The sequence below is a fragment of the Ornithorhynchus anatinus genome, chromosome 18 (genome assembly GCF_004115215.2).
Source record: "Ornithorhynchus anatinus isolate Pmale09 chromosome 18, mOrnAna1.pri.v4, whole genome shotgun sequence".
NCBI classification, from domain to species: Eukaryota; Metazoa; Chordata; class Mammalia; order Monotremata; family Ornithorhynchidae; genus Ornithorhynchus; species Ornithorhynchus anatinus.
This window is the reverse complement of record NC_041745.1, coordinates 3,268,443-3,284,295: the sequence shown is the minus strand read 5'-3', so window position 1 is coordinate 3,284,295 and position 15,853 is coordinate 3,268,443. Positions and strand designations below refer to the sequence as shown.

General features: G+C 60.4%; 1 protein-coding gene across 4 annotated transcripts in view; it reads right to left on the bottom strand.

The window, feature by feature from the left end:
- ERI3 (ERI1 exoribonuclease family member 3) overlaps positions 1-15,853 on the bottom strand; it is a 145,994-nt gene that overhangs the window by 119,072 nt on the left and 11,069 nt on the right. For 3 of the 4 annotated variants that reach the window (XM_029083467.2, XM_029083469.2, XM_029083468.2), the window contains exon 2: positions 12,194-12,473. In XM_029083467.2, coding sequence (XP_028939300.1) covers positions 12,194-12,289 — 96 coding nt within the window. In that variant the 5' untranslated portion in view covers positions 12,290-12,473. The remainder of the gene's footprint in view (positions 1-12,193; positions 12,474-15,853) is intronic. The other variant, XM_029083470.1, reaches the window with a different exon arrangement.

The following is a 15,853-nucleotide window of genomic DNA, read 5'->3' as shown; positions in this document are numbered from 1 at the left end:
GAGAGAATAAAAAAATTATTGCTTTTTAATATTCAAAAACAGTTTGCAAAATTTAATCAAAGCAGAGGAAAAGCTAACATTTTTACCACTCTGACATTTTTATTAGCGCTTTCATAAATTTTTAAAACATGAATGGAATTAGTTTACGACACCCCCCCCCAAAAAAAAAACACTGCCCTGAAAACATCTGGAAGAGACAAATAGGAAATAATAAAAAAATAAATAAAAGCAAGCTCCTCCGAGTAAAATTAGCATGTGGAAGAGGCGGTCGCTGCAGAGGCAAGGAGGGGAGGCTTCTGCCCCAGAAGTGGCCCCAATAAGCAGGACACGTTATATTTCGTGCACACGCACGCGTGGGCGTACACACACGCGCACGGCCCTCCCCCCACGGAGGATGCTTTCCCAACAACAGTAAATTAAAACCAAATCAAATACATCTCCAGGGACGTCGTAGTGAAGCAACAAATAAGACTGTGACATCTGAACGCAACAGGGGGAAAGAACGAGGCGGGGAATGGAAATAGTAAATCTCTTTTAACATCGGGAAAGATGGGCCTAAAACTTTTCTACACCCTCCCCCCGCCTCCCCGGCCCCCGAGATCCGCTTCGAACTCTACGACAGACCCGAGGCGACGCGGAAGGGGCGCGGGGGCTCGATCCGTGGCTTTAACCGTCGTGCGGGTGGCGGAGGGACGGTCCGGGGGGGCCGTCGTCCGCCGGCCTGGACTTGTCTTTCCTTCCGCCGGAAGATCTCCGCTTACTACTTAGACCGTGGGCTCCAGGTTGGACGGGGACCGTGTCCCACTTGATTATCATTATTATTGCATTTATTAAGCGCTTACTGTGTGTTACACACCGCTCTAAGAACCGGGGTAGACCCAAGTTCGTCGGATAGGACGTAAACCCCCGTCTACATGCGGTAGGAATGTCAACCGGGGATTCAATACACATTGTCGTCCGGTTTTGTTTCGTAGTGTCTCCCCTCTTCTAGACTGTGAGCCCGTCGTTGGGTACGGACTGTCTGTATTTCTCGCCCAAGTGTACTTTCCAAGCGTTTAATACAGTGTTCCGCACGCGGTAGACGCTCAATAAATACGACTGAACTAATGAATGAATGAATTCCCCTTCCAATTCAGAGAAAGATCCCCATGGGGGACGGGGACTGGGTCCTACCCTATCAACCTGTACCCACCCCAGTGCTTAGAACAGTGCCTGACGCTTAGTAAGCACTTAATACCATTTTTTAAAGAAAGGCGAGTGCAGATATCGAATCTCCATTATGAGGAAACTGAGGCACGGAGAAGTGACTTGCCCGAGACCACACAGCGAGCGAGTGGCAGAGAGGCATCAGAAGCCAGGTCCTTCCGACTCCCAGGCCTCTGCTTTTCCACCAGGCCACGGTGCTTCCCACTGACTTCTAACCGCCTCGGAACAGTGCTAGAGACGCGCGTTAGAAGGCTTAACAAATATCATCATCGCCCACTGAGAAAGAGCACCCGCTTTGCTTAAAAAAATAAATAAAATCAAATAAAGGCACGCCCCGCCTCTGCCCCTGCCGTCGAAATGTTCAGATCGGTCACCCTCAAGGGGATCTGGACCCCCGGACCCGCCCCGTGTTCCCTATGGGGATGTGAATTTAGATCCGGGAGGGTTTCCTCCCGAAGCACCTCCCCTCCCTTGAACGCAGCCCGGGGTGGGGGGTGGGGGGTCGCCCCCAAAAGCCCGGCGTCAGAGCTCTCCCCGTTGACTGCATCGGTACCTACAGGAGCACAGGCCGGCCTGCCCCACGTTAACGTTGTTAGCGTGGCCCCACAATGAAATTTAACCTGTGACACGGCTGTACTTTTCATTTCAACTTTCATTTGCGGAGAAGCGGCGTTCGGAGACCGGCAGTTTGTCCCGCTAATAGAGACAAGTGTTTGGGACCTTTAAAGGTGCAATTCATCTTTTGCTTTTATTAAATTCAATTTTCTTAAGTCCGTAATACATTATGAAATTAGGAGCTGACATTCCTCGGGAAACAGAAAACCACAAAAAAATATCGATCAAACCGACAGGACCTCCCCCCACCCGAAAAAACCCCCAAAACCTTCTCTCGCCGAGAATCGACGGTTCAGGGTTGATCTTTTTCCGCTTTTTTACTAGGACGCGGTCTGCTTTAAGAGATCCGCGATGTTATTAGAGATCTAGAATCGCGTCAGTGTTTCTTATAAAACGGTGAGGGCCCGGGCGCTCTCCGATCGGCCGCCGGGCGGGGCCCGGGCGGTCGAACGCCAAACCGGCGAGGCTCCCGGCGTTTCCTGTGGGGCAGCTGTCCTGCTTGCAGACGTCCCCGCACCCGCATCACCGGAGCCCGGCCTGATCGGGACAGACCTCGGAAACCGCCGAAGGGTACGGAAGGGTGAGGGTCACGATGCCCCGCGCCGACCCGGATCGACCCTCTGGCGGGCAGGACGGCAGAAGCTCCCGGGAAGCCTCCGGACCCAATCGAATCAAATCAGGGAGAGGTATTCACTGACCACCTACTACGCACAGAGCGTGCGATCGTACCGAGCGCTCATCCTGTACCGACCACCGTACTAGGTGCTCGGGAGACTACGATACGATAATAAACGGACGCGTTCCCTGCCACAGCGGGTTTACCGGACTGAGCGCTTGGGAGAGCGTGAGGGAGTTCGGAGCCACGATCCCTTCCTCCCGCTAGACCGTACGCTCCTCGCGGGCAGGGATCGTGGCTACCGACTCCTCGGCACTATACTCTCCCGAGCAATTCTTACAGCGCTCTGCACCAGGTAAGCGCTCCGAAAGTAACCGCAATAGATGGTTGCAAGCACTCCCCTCCTCCCCAAAGGGCCCGCTCCGTGCCCGGACTCGACGGGAAGACCGACCCTTGGGCTCGGGGCCCCGTGTTTCTTTCGGGCCCCGTCCGCCTCCCACTGGCGGGAGAAGCCGGACGCCATCTGTTCCCAAAATCTGTCCATTAATTCCAGCCCTCTGACACTTGTGGAAATGCCCAGCCCTGAGAATCAATTTCCAGGTAGGCTGAGTGACGGCCGTCTGGTCGAGCGCGACCCCGCGGAGGCGCGGGGGAGGGAGGGGAGCCGGACCCCCACGTCTCTGGACGCGGGAGCCCCGACGCCTGTGAAAAACGACCTCGGGCGTAAAGATTAGTGCCGCACCGACCTGGCCTCTGACGCCTTCAGTCCCGCCTGCTGGGGCATTTCCCGGCCGTGATGGGCTGACCACGCATTCCCCCCACCCCGACCCTCGACCCCGTTTAAAGGGTCACGCCCCCACCCCCGCCCCGGCGGGAGCATTTCTCTCCAAGGCCCTTCGTCGGGGGCCACCGCAGATATCCGTCCCGCTCATCCGAGACGGCCAGCCCGCCCGACTGGAGGGGGCCGGAGGGCAGCAGGGGCGACATGAATACTTTCACGCTCCGTCCTCAGGGGGAAAAGCTATCGCGTGCTCTACCGCCGATATTGGGTTGTCACCTTTTTCACGCATCTGGCAAAATCCTGTCCCGCTACATTCCCAATCCTTATCTGCATCATCCCCTTAGCTTGGGGTTCCCCTCTCAGTCCCTCGCAGACTTTTAAGGTCCTCGAGAGCACGTCTCCCAACCCTACAGTACCTCACGCTAAGCGCGCGGGAAACGCTCGGTACGTATCGTTTCGATCTCACTGACGTCTCCCGCCCGATTCCGCAAGAAGCGGGAGGCCACGGGACTCAGATTATTAGATCGGCAGGGTCTCAGAGGAAGTTGAAAATGCCACCGCTTTAAAGTTTGCCTTTCCTGAACCTCCCTCCTCTCCTAGAACCCCGGCTGCCAAGAACAGAGAACGGGAAGCGGAGAAGCGAAGGGATCCGCTTCTTCCGCCCGCCACCGGACCGTAAGCTCTTCGGCGGCGGGAATCGCATCTCCCGATCTAACCGTACTCTCCCAGGCGCTGAGCACAGTAGGAGCTCAATCACAATAACCGATCGATTGTTTAGGACAGATCCGTGGGCTGAAAATGAGTTTTTAAGACGCGGCCTGTGTCGCGAGAAGCTCAACGTGGCTGGGTTGGGTGGCTGGCGGCGGTGGGTGCGGCGGGGAGGATGCCTCTGGAGCTCTACCAGAAGAGAGAGAGAGAGAAAAACCAAAGTGTCGCGACTTGAAGTTGCTTCTAAAAGATTTCGGGAAAACCAGTTAATTTCGGCAGGGAACGGTCCGTCGTCCACTTTATAAAAATCCTCTACAAGTCGGTGTTTACCTACTGTGGAAAATTCACTCTTTCTCTCTCTCTTTCACACACACCCAGAGTTTCTCTCTCAAAATTCAGAGCAAAAAGAACCAACCGACCCAACAGGATTACTTCTCTCCCCCGCCTTCCCTGACCGAACGGCATCAGGAAAACGACAAAACTTTTTTCCTAAAAGGCAAAACACGAGCAGGGTGTTTCTGCCCTCCGGAGAAGCGAAGATTCTCACAGCACACTGGCCGGCATGTTTTGTTCAACCGGGTTTTTCCCTTCAAAAAAAGTCATTTTATGCACAAGGCGCTTATTTCTTAAACAAACACTCGTGGTTTTGATTTACACCATCGACTGCCCCTAAATAATTTATGGCGGGTTAAATTTATTGCAGAGCCCCGGCCGGCTGCAAATTCGAATTGCCAAATAATTAGATTTTAGGGCAATGCTTATAAATTATCCGTCGATTTGTCCGGACTTGTTTGTCAGTTGCTTTGTGCTTCGGGTCATCTTTGGCATTTGGCTGTTTGTGTTTTAATTGCTGATTTACACTTTGACAGATGAGGGCTGATGCTTCGAAGTTTCGGGGGAGGGCGAGGGGGGAAGTCGAGGGGGAGAGCGGAGGTTTAAAGGGCTGATGTTTTCCTCCCTCCCTCCCTCCCTCCCCGCCGCCAACCTCAAGGCGATGAAAATAGGAAGGGACGGGATACAAGCCGCGCCACCGCTTTGTTCCGCCGCTCCCGACCGAAACCGGAAGCGAAGGAGGGTCACGGCACTCCACGCCAACTACGTTACTGGGCGCGGGCGAGTTCAAAGACGTAGCTCTCCGGTTGTCCGTCCGCGTGGGGGGGGGGGGGCCACGGCTCGGTTTCTACCACGGCTGTAAATCGCCCCCGCCCCCGGCCACCACCTTGGGCCGAAACGACACACGACCGGGCCCGCCCGACCTTCTGCTTTGACGCTCTCCGCTTTCCTGGGGGTCCAACTTGGAAGACGGGTGGTCCTGTTGCCCGGGGCCTCCGTGACCCGCCCATCTTCCTCTTATTTCCACTGGGCCTGGAAGACCATCGAGGGCAGGATACTGGTCCCCTAACTCGACTGTCATCTCTCCGGTGCTTAGTACAGGGATCCGCTGGGTCCATCCTCTCGATCGATTCCCAAATCCCTCGCGCTGTCAGGCCGCCTCACGCGCATCGATCTTTTCACCCGGACCGTGACTACGCTCTCCTGGTCGCCTGCACCGCTCGACGACCACATTTTTTTTTTTAATGGTATCTGTTAAGCGTCCGCTCTGAGTCAAACACTGTTTTAAGCGCAGGGGAAGGTACAGGTTAATTATGTTGGACAGAGTCCCCGCCTCTCATGGGCTCACAGCCCGAGCAGGAGGAAGAGGCAGCGTGGCCTAGCGGATAGACCACGGGCCTGGGAGTCATAAGGACCTGGGTTCTGATCCTGGCTCTGCCACTTGTCTACCAGGCGGCCTGGGGCAAATCGCTTCGCTTATCTGGGGTTCCGTGACCTCATCCGTAAAATGGGATTAAGACTGTGAGCCCCGTGCGGGACGTGTCCGACCTGCGTCCCAGCGGACAACCGCCCGGGTCCCAGCGTCACCTCCCAAGAGCCCTGGGACACCAGGACAAAACAGCCGTCTCTTCGTTGGCAACTGGCTGGAGATAGACACGTTTTCCTACCAACTTTTCACAATCTCTCGCTCCCCGCCCCCCCCCCCCCCCCCCACCAGATTCCCGGCTAGCCAGGGGAGAGGCGGACTTGCCGGGGGTCGGCGAGTGACAGAGAGGATGGTCCGGCATCAGAACCCAGGGCCCAGCCGGGACTCTCCCCGAAACCCTGGGCGACGCCTCGCCCGGTCAACTCTACCAGATGAGGGAGGGGTGGGAGAGGACTCGGGGCCGCTGGGGAAACCGGCCCCCCCCCCCGAGGGCTCAGAGCGGCAGCCCCGAGGTCGGGAGTCGGAGGTGGCCGCTTGGAGGGCTGGACCCCGACGGCAGGAAACCTTTCCTGTCTGAAGGAGGTTTTGGGGTGGGACTGAATCCTGGCACGGGCGGCCTCCCTCCTGCAGCCCCCGGGCCCACCCGAGGCCCGTCCCACCACCCTGCCCCCTCCGCCCCGCTCCCTCCATGAAAGAAACAAGGTCCGGGTCAGGCATCGCCAGGACCACCTCTTCTAGTGTGACCAGGCTTTGTCCACCACAAATCTCACCTCCTCCTGCCCACCCCAACCTTCCCCCACCAGCACCCATCTCCTAGTGGTTTCCATCTGGCCAGGCCAAATCACCTCCTGACCTGGAACCGTACCACAAATCCGGCAGGCCGCACATTTTGGCCAACCGCGTACGATACGGCTCAATAACCGCCTACTTGCGCTCCCCCCGACTCGGGCACCAGGCCCGAGGCTCTTGCTTAAAGAGGCTGAGAGCGTGCCCGCCCCGGCACCCGGCGGAGACCGACAGCGTGCCCGCCCCGGCACCCGGCGGAGGCTGGGTCTGCTGTGGTGGACGGGAGGTAGGGGAGAGGACCAAAATGTGAGCTTTCTCCGAACGTTCATGCACCGAAAGCCCCACTCTCACACGAGGCCGGTTTCCCTCACCGGCGCCAACCCAAACTCAAGAATTCCAAGACGGGCCTCAAAGCCTCCGGGGGCGATGCCCCCGCGAACCGTGATCTCACCCTCCACCTCTCCCAGAGGTTTCCCGCCCTCGTTTCATGGGGCTCGGCCACCGAGGGGCACGTCTCTCTCTGGGTCTCTGTCCCTCGAATCCGCTCCTCCTACGAACGACTCGCCTCGGAGCCCGGAGTCGGCCCAGGCAGGTGCCGCTGTGGTCCCTCGGGAGGGACGGTGGTACCCGCCCGGGCTCAGACACCCAAGGAGGGTCAGCGGATCTTCCTTACGGGGAGTTTCTACGGCCCGAGCTGGCCGGGACCCCCACAGCGTGGACTTGGGAGTCCGGAGGACCTGGGTTCTAATCCTGGCTCTGCCACCTACCTGCTGTGTGACCTCGGGCAAGTCACTAAAACTTCTCTAGGCTGCAGTCAGCTCATCTGAAAATGGGGATTAAGAGCGGGAGCCCCACCTGGGACGGGGAACGTGTCCAACCCGAACGACTCGTATCTATCCCAGCGCTGAGAACAGTGCCCGGCGCGTAGTAAGCGCCGAACAGGTACCATAACTTTTAATTATCAAGCGCCGCCGCCCGGGCCCGAGGGCTGGGGGGAAGCAGGCGCCCGCCGGACCCGCTCACCCACCCGGCCCCGCCCGGCCCCTCTGCCCCGCCACGGAGCCGGGCGGCTTTGCAGCGCCAATCTGGAAACGCTGTCCCCGCGGGCTTTTAGGCGGCGGCCCAACTTTCACAGCTCCGCTTCCGACCCCGTCGCACAAACGGACGCCTGCAGGAGTTTCAAAGGCCCCGTGAACACCCGGAAGAGGAGAGTTAAAGAGGGGGAAAAAAAAAAATCGGCTTCCAGATGGCAACCTAATCCACGCTGCGGAGGGCTCGTTTCCGACGAGCCTCGGAGAACGGAGCTCTCTGAAACCGGCGGCATCGGGGTCCGCGAGGGGGAAGGGGCGGCGTGCAAATCCCTCCACGTCATCCGGATCGTGCGGGTGGAGGTCGGGGGAGGGAGAGTGTGGCTTTTCCTCCCTTTCCCCCTAAACCGCCCTCCCCTTGACTTCATTCCTCCCCTCTCTCCTCGTCCTGGTCCCTCCCCAACGTGCCCCCTCTCCTACCTCCGTGTTCACACCTTTCAGGGATTTGTAATTTACGGCCCCGTCACTGCAGTTATTGCTAACCAAGCTCCCCATCCAGCGCTTATAAATCTTCCCTCATTAGTCAGTCCCTCCAGCCTCTTAATTAATCATTCTCACGGACAAATTGGAAGACGATCGGAGAAGAGCCGCGGGGCCGGGGCCGGGCCGGGAGCAGATCTTCCCGGCCGGCCGCGGGCCCGAGGCCCGAGGCCCGCGCTCGGGGACGGGCCGACCCAACGGGCCGTCCCCCCCGGCTCACTCTCGCCGCTGACCGGCCTCCCCGGAACGCCGCCGGGCCTCGCCCTGAAACCACATTCCGGTTTCCCCGCTGTCTCCGGACTCCACCCAGCCGCGGGGCTGTGTCTTTGATCACCCGCCCCACCCTCCGTCCCCGACGGATCCACTCGCAATCATCCGAGCCGAACGCTGTTGCTCTGGCTGGCCCCTGCCCTTTTTTATTTCTATGGTACTTGTTATGCCCTTACCACGTGCCAGGCACCGTACTGAGCGTTGGGGTAGCGACTAGCTCATCGGGTCGGACGCGGTTCACGCCCCAAGTGAGGCTCACGGTGCTAACCCCCATTTTCCAGATGAGGGAACTGAGGCCCAGAGAAGTGTAGTGACCTGCCCAAAGTCGCCGCGCAGACAAGTGGCGGGGCGGAGATTGGAACCCGACTCCCAGGCCCGTGCCAACTGTCCGATGCGATCGCTCTGTCCTCTGCCAGCCCTGAGCCAGTTGGTTTCCGTCGGGCTAGAGAGAGATCCCAGGGCGAGGACGGTAACTCATTCATACTTAGTGAGCACTTACCGGGTGCAGAGCACTGTACTAGGCGCTTGGGCAATACAACAGTACACATATACATTATTTTATGGCGATTCCTGCAGACATCTGGCACTCCTGTACTCTGGGGGCTGCCGGGGATCGGCTGGATCCCCCCTCCCCTTGTTCGTCCCCGCGTTTACCCCAAGACAGCTAAGTGTCTGGTTGCCAGAGGAGTGTTTTCCAGACTCATCCACGCCACTCTAAATCTCCGGCTACCTCCTGCGTGCACCAATTAAAACCCACCTCTTCCATTTGAAAGCTAACAGCCACTGGAGCGGTAAATTCCCCCTCTGCACTGTCTTCTTTTAATTAATAGCTTTTTATCAAGGTCTTCATTACTCCTTAGCCGACCGAGTTGTTTTTCTTCGCCTCGCCAGATTCCCCCGGAATCTCTCCGCTCTTCCGCGGTCGCCGACGTCGGACCCGCGGGTCATCGGCGGGTTTATTCTCCCGACGGCTTCCCGCGGCTAACCGGGCAACGGGACCCCCCGTTCTTCCCGGCCCTTGACGCTTCTGACGGCCCTAGGTTGGCGACAGTCGTCTCGGGAAGTGGCTTCCTCCCCCGCTTCGCTCCCGTCGGCCGTCCTCCTCGCTGAGAGGGGTCCCCGGCCCCTCGGAGTCGGAGGCCGCCCCCACCGCGCCGGAGACGGCTGATTTAGCGGGGAATGCGAGGCGAGGCCGGCTGAGGCCTCCGCGCCCCGAACCACCCGCTCCGCACCCCTGGACCTCCCGCAGCCTCCATTTCCACATTCCTCGTCTTAAAACCCCGACGGGTCTCAGATCGGCTTCAACTCTCGGTCGGGGAGGGAGAGGGGGTTACCCCGGCACCGGGGTCGGCAGGTCAGAACTGACCACACCCTACGGGGGGCACCGGAGAAAGGACGTGGCGGGGAGGTGCCGGCGCCCGCTCCGGATGGAAAGGAAAGACCGCGGATGAGCCCGGGAAGGCACCGGTCAGCAGCCCCTCTCGAAGGAAAGAGCGGGCGAGTGGTCGCCGTTGGCCGAGGGGCCCGGTCATCACCTGCCTTGCGCGGGATGGCCCCCGAGGGCCTAGGAGAGGCCCTCGGGGAGCTGGGGAGTCTGCTCTTTGGGAGAAAGCGGTCGGGGAGGAATGGAAATGACTCGCCTGCCGGGCGGGGGGAAATAATTCCGGGAGTCAGGAGGAGCGCGGAAGAACACTTACGGCTCCGTCGTCATAACTCAGCCCCTTCGAGCATTCTGTGCTCTGCTTACGGTTTTAACTTTAATGTCTCAACATATAACACCCTCCACACTAACACAAAATACTGCACGTGTCAGGGGAGGCTGAGTTACCGTGGCTGTGGGAGGCATAACTTTGAATTTCCTGATTTGGGTGCATTTAATCTCAACCATAATGTTGCATTAACGTCGGTTTTGCATTTCATTTGCCGGTCTGACGGAAGAGCGGCAGTGCTTCTGCCCGCCCACCGGCGAGACGGGGACCGGAGGGGATTGCCACCCGCCGGCCCCGCGCTCTCCCCGGGCTCTCGCGAGGGCCGAGCCCGGGGGAGGGGGTCCGGCTGCCCGCCGGCGAGGCCGCCGCCGCCTCCGGTCTCGCCTCCCTCCTGGCGCTCCGCCCGGGGGGGACGGGGGAGAGGTTCCCCTTGCATCTGGTTGTTGCCGTCGTCACGGCCTCTGCCGCTTTCTCATAAACTCATCCGAGGCGCCGTGTGCACCGGGGACGCCCGGAAGCCCGAGGCCCAACTCGGAATTCTCCAGACGTCCACCCACCCCTTCCCAAAGCCCCCCCGGGTGGCTCTCTCATTCTCTCGATCCGAGAGGCGCGTCGACCGGCCCGACGCTAAACCCCGCCACGGACCCTGGGCGGACCCGGAAACCTCGGGGCCGGGGGGGGGGGGCTCATCCTTCCGCAGACGTCTCGGGGTCCCTGAACCTGGCAGGGGTGAGGCGAAACGGGGGCCCCGGAGCGTCCCGGCTCTCGGGGGAGCCCGGAATCGGGGCTCGGTCGATCTGCGGGTGGGGGACACGTCTCCTAGGACCCCAGACAGGACTCTGGAAGCCCCGATCCGCTTCTCTTTCCCCGAGGCGGGGCTGACGACAGCTTTGGGCCTTTTTTCACTCTCGCCTGACTCAACCCGTGGCTCAACACCAACACCGAATGTTCCCGCAGCGATGGGATGGGGCTTCCGGGTCACCACAAGCTCTCCGGCCCCCAGAACTACCCAACACTAAGCAACGGCAAACACAACTCGGAAGAAGAAAAAACGGAACAAAAAAACCCCTCGCAATCCTCCTCCATCACACTCCGACGTTTAGCTCCGCATTTCATTCGCTCACGAATATCTGAGGCCCCGCTTGGTCGCGGACCATCACGGGAGGGTCTCGAGAGAGTGTTACTCGTATCGCCCCTCCCTGCTTTCAAGGAGCTGTCGATCAAATAGGGGCAGAGGGAGACGGGAGTCAAACCGCATCGGGACAACGGGTACCTCTCCTCCCACGTAACAACTGAGGAAAACGAGACTCCCCGGGAGAGGAGAAGGACGCGGACGAGGAGGAGGAGATGAGCTGTAGCTCTACCCCGGCCTCAGGCAAGCTTCTGCCCCGGGGGCAAGGGCTTGAAGCCGAGGCTCCTCAAAGCCGACGGTAATTGTATTCCGCTCAGGCGCCATTTTACTGCTGGCCAGAAACCAGCTACACGCGCGCCAGGGCTCTGCGGCAAAACGTGTGCACGCCAAACCCACGCCACGGAGGTCCGGCGGAACCGGTTTATAGCTCGGACGGGGTTGCGGCCCCACGGGCCGGGCACGCCTGAGGGAGGAAGAGGCCCCGGAAGCCCAAGAGCCCGGGCAGGAGGCCACGTGGAGGCAGTCTGCCCGCCCACGGCACCGTGCGCAGGCCATTCGGACTCGCCCTCGCCCCGGCGCCGCTGGCCCGAGGGCAGGTGGTCTGGGGCAGTTTAGCTCGTGTGGGATAGGTTTGTCTTTTAAGGATTTTTCTTCCGATTTGTTGCGAGCCAGGGAGAGAGGCCCAGTGCCACTTCTCCCGTAACAGTAACCAGAAGAGGACTGGCCTTCCGAGAGGCGGGGGGGGGGGGGAACCGTGGGTGGGCGAAACGTTGGCCTTTCAGGGGGACGGGGGTTCGGCCCACCCCGTGTCCCCGCGTCCCAGCCGGAGCAAATCCCTAACCCCCGTCCCAGCCGAGGAGGGGGCAAAAAGCCCGAGGAAAGCGAGCGCCGGACCCTTGGGGGACGAGAGCGGGCGAGGGGCCGAGGTCGGGGAAGAACCCACAGCTCCAAGGGGAGAGACGAGACCAAGCCAAGCCTCCCCCGACCCTCCCGTTACCCGTCCCGCACGCCAAGGAGACAAGAGGAGGTTCCCAAGCCGTTACCTGAGGATGAATCTGCGGCTTGTCGCACGTGGCCTCGAAGTCCAGCACTAAAAAGTAGTGATATCTCTGCGGGGGGAAGGATGACATCGCTGCCATGGGCGCTCCGAAGCTGTGGGACGCCAGTTTCCTGCCGGGGCGGAGCCAAACTCCTGGACCGGGCCTCGGTGGCAGGGCAGCGGGGAGCCCAGCGCTTTTCGCACCCTCAAAAGCAGACGTGGAGGACACCTGGCGGATCGGCTATGGCCCAGGGCTACCATTGAACATCAAGAGGCATCTAAAACTTAGGGAGAAGGGAGCGGGGCCGGGATGGGGGGAGAGGGAAAAGACACAAAAGAGTCGGCGTTAATCTCCCAGTAATGACCCACGATTTCATCCCCACCGCCCCGGCACCGGAGCGCCCTGTCTCTACGCCGTGTCACGTGGCCCGGGAATCGGAAGGCCACGGATTCTAATCCCGGCTCCGCCACTCGTCCGCTGGGCGACCTCGCGAAAGACACTTCGGTTCTCTGCGCCTCATCCGTAACACGGTGATTGAGACCGTGAGCCCCACGTGGGGCGGGGTCCGTGTCCAACCCGATTTGTTCGTATCCACCCAGCGCTCGGTACAGTGACTGGCACAGAATAAGCGCTCGACAAACCCCGTGATCATTACGAGTACTTCCGCCCCAGGCGCGGTCCTGAGTTCCGAGCCTTTCCGGGCTGCCCTTCCCGGACTCAGGGGCCAGAGAAGGGGTAAAAAAAAACCGACCCCCCCCCTTACCAAACCGGACCCCAGACCCACGCTAGTGTCGGTGGTTCAGCTCTGCCAAGGATCCCGCCCGGCACCTGCGCGCGGCCCGGTGCCGGAGCCCTTGGACACGTGCTCGCTCGGTCGAGGATATCGAACCCCTCCTCCCGCGTGCGGAGCCCTGACCGAGGCGTGCGGGAGCGGGTGGTACGAGACGCGGCCCCTGCCCGCCAGGAGCGTCCGATCTACTCGGGAGACGGGCAGAGCCAGCTGGGCACACGCAAGGGAAGCCAGAGGGAAACTATACCACCAGGAACAGCAAAAGCGGGCCCCGAACGAGTCAATACGTGAACCGGAGAAACGTCTGAGGTGGCCGAGGAGGAGGAGGGCAGGAGGGCGGGGGAGGCGGTCAACACTTTCTCGGGGGGTGGGGAGAAAAAAAATCCCTGTCCCTCTCAACTTCCCGTAAACAGAGTGCGAATCCTGGAGAGGTCAGTCAAACTCTCGAGCTCGGTGGGGGAAGAAGTGTGACAGAAACCCATCCGTCTCCCGCGTCCGGGACCCTCCCGGATTCCGGAGCCCGAGATCCCCTCCGGCCGGAGGAGCGGCCGCTGCGGGCCCCGGAACCCCCCGCCCCCCGGTCTTGACCGGCCTGGCTGACTCGGCCCCCCTCGACGCTGCCCTGCTGGAGGGCTTGGTCCTCTTTCGTTTTTTAAGTGGGGACGAGAAAGAGAAAAACACAGATGTGGCAGTAATGGGAGCATTACTAAAAATCTAATAAAATGTTCTAAGTGCACATGTGCAAAAAAAAAGAGGGGCGGAGGCAGCCTTGAAATGATTAAACGTCCACGGCGTCTATTCCTGAGGGCCGGACAAATACGAAAACCCGAGTTGAAAGCGCTGCTCGTAAATAAATCGCTCAGAGGGAAGAGATGGCTGTCCCCCCCCCACCCCTTCCACAGGCAACACCCCAACTCTCCTCCAGTGTCACTTCCGATCCCCACGGCTCCGCCCGCCCGCCCGCTTCCCGATGGGCGCCAGGGCCTCTGCCGATCCATCAGTGGCACCGAGAAGCAGCGAGGCCTCGTGGACAGAGCCCGGGCCTGCGGGTCAGAAGGAGCTCGGTTCTAATCCCCGCTCCGCCCCCCCCCCCCCCGGTCTGCTGCGTGACCCTGGGCAAGAAACTTCACTTCTCTGTGCCTCGGTTCCCTCATCTGTAAAATGGGGGTGAAGACCGGGAGCCCCATTTGGGGCTGGGTCTAACCCGCTCAGCTGCAGCTGCCCCAGCGCTCAGGACAGCGCCTGGCACGTAATAAGCTAACCGCAGTCCGTACGGATCCCTTCCCGGTCTGGGCTTGCTACCGCTGGGGGCCGGAAGAGCTTCCTCGGGCTCGGGGACCCCCGGGAGCCCCTCGAAAAGATGACCACAGAGGCACCGACGTGCAAGGGATGGGCGAGTCCCATCAGTCAACCCATCGATGGCATCTACTGTGCGCAGGGCGCTGTATTGAGCGCTTGGGAGAGCATACTACAACCGAGCTGGCAGACGCGTTCCCTGCCCGCGACGAGCTTACAATCTTCAGGACGTTTAGGAAGGGAGCGGGGCTTGGATTCTTTGTTGGGGGGTGGGGGGCAAGAATCGATCTTATCACTGGTATTTATTGAGCCCTCACTGCGTGCGGGGCACCGTGCTAAACGTTTGGAAGGGCACACCGCAACGGGGTCGGTAGTCACGTTCCCCGTCCGCAACGAGCTCACAGGGCAGGAAATGTGTGTTTATTGTTACACCGGACTCTCCTAGGTGTCTAGCACAGTGCTCGGCACAGTAAGCGCTCGCTCAATGAACCTGACTGACTGAATGAACGGAAAGGGCGGAGGCCATTCGGGGGGGGGGGGGGGGCCTGGGGACTTTCAGACGGTTTTCATCACTCTGCATCCAGCAAAGCAGCAGACGCGTTTGTTCGTACGCTCGGGGTTTCTGTTTCTCTCTCTTCTGAAGCCCTTCGGCGGGGAGGGGACGGAGCGCCCCCGCCCCGATGGGGCCAGGGCCTCGGTCACGGGGGAACGGCCAGCGGCCGGGCCCTCCTCCGGCCGGCCGAGGACGGTGACCGGTGACGGGAGGGCAGGGTATTCACACAACCGCGCCGCCGCAGGGCTCTTCGGTGCCCCTCTCTGCCCTGCCGGGTAACGCTCGTGCCAAAATACACGTTTAATGAGGTAAATAATACGCCTTTATTAAAAGACTACGTCCATATTTACCCGGGAGACCCGGACGCCCCGGATCAGAGGAGAACCCACCGAGGAAGTCTACCCCGGCCCTGGGTAAACACGCCTCTCCGAGCCGGCCCCGTCGGGAGGACCGGGGGCGGAGGGGGCACGGACCCCAGCGGGCGTCGGTTTCCCGGAAAGGCCCGGTCCGGGGGAGGCCCGAGATGGGGGGTGGGGAGTCGGGGGTGGGCAGACTCTCCCTCACCCACCACCGGCTTACTGCCTGGCACCTTTAACGTAACCCGCCCCGGCCTCCCCATCCCGAACCCTGAGAAGCAGCGTGGCCCAGCGGAAGGGGGCCGGGCCCGGCAGCCCGGGGACCCGCGTTCTAATCCCAGCTCTGCCCACCGGGAGACCTCGGGCCAGCCGTTTCACTTTGGGCCTCGGTCTCCTCGACTGTCGAAAGGGGATTCAATGCCTGTCCTCCCACCTGCGTAGACTGTGAGCCCCAGGCGGGACGGGGACTGGGTCAGACCTAATTAACTTATATTTACCTCGGTGCTTACGGCAGTGTTGACGCGTACTAAACTCTTAAATACCACCGGGGGGGAAGAAACCCCCAAAAAACGCTTAGCCCACCGAAGAATCAATGCAGTCCAGGGAAACGTGGGAGAGTGAAAGAGACACGAGAAAGCCCCGCGGCCTGAGCTCGGGAGCCCCCGGCT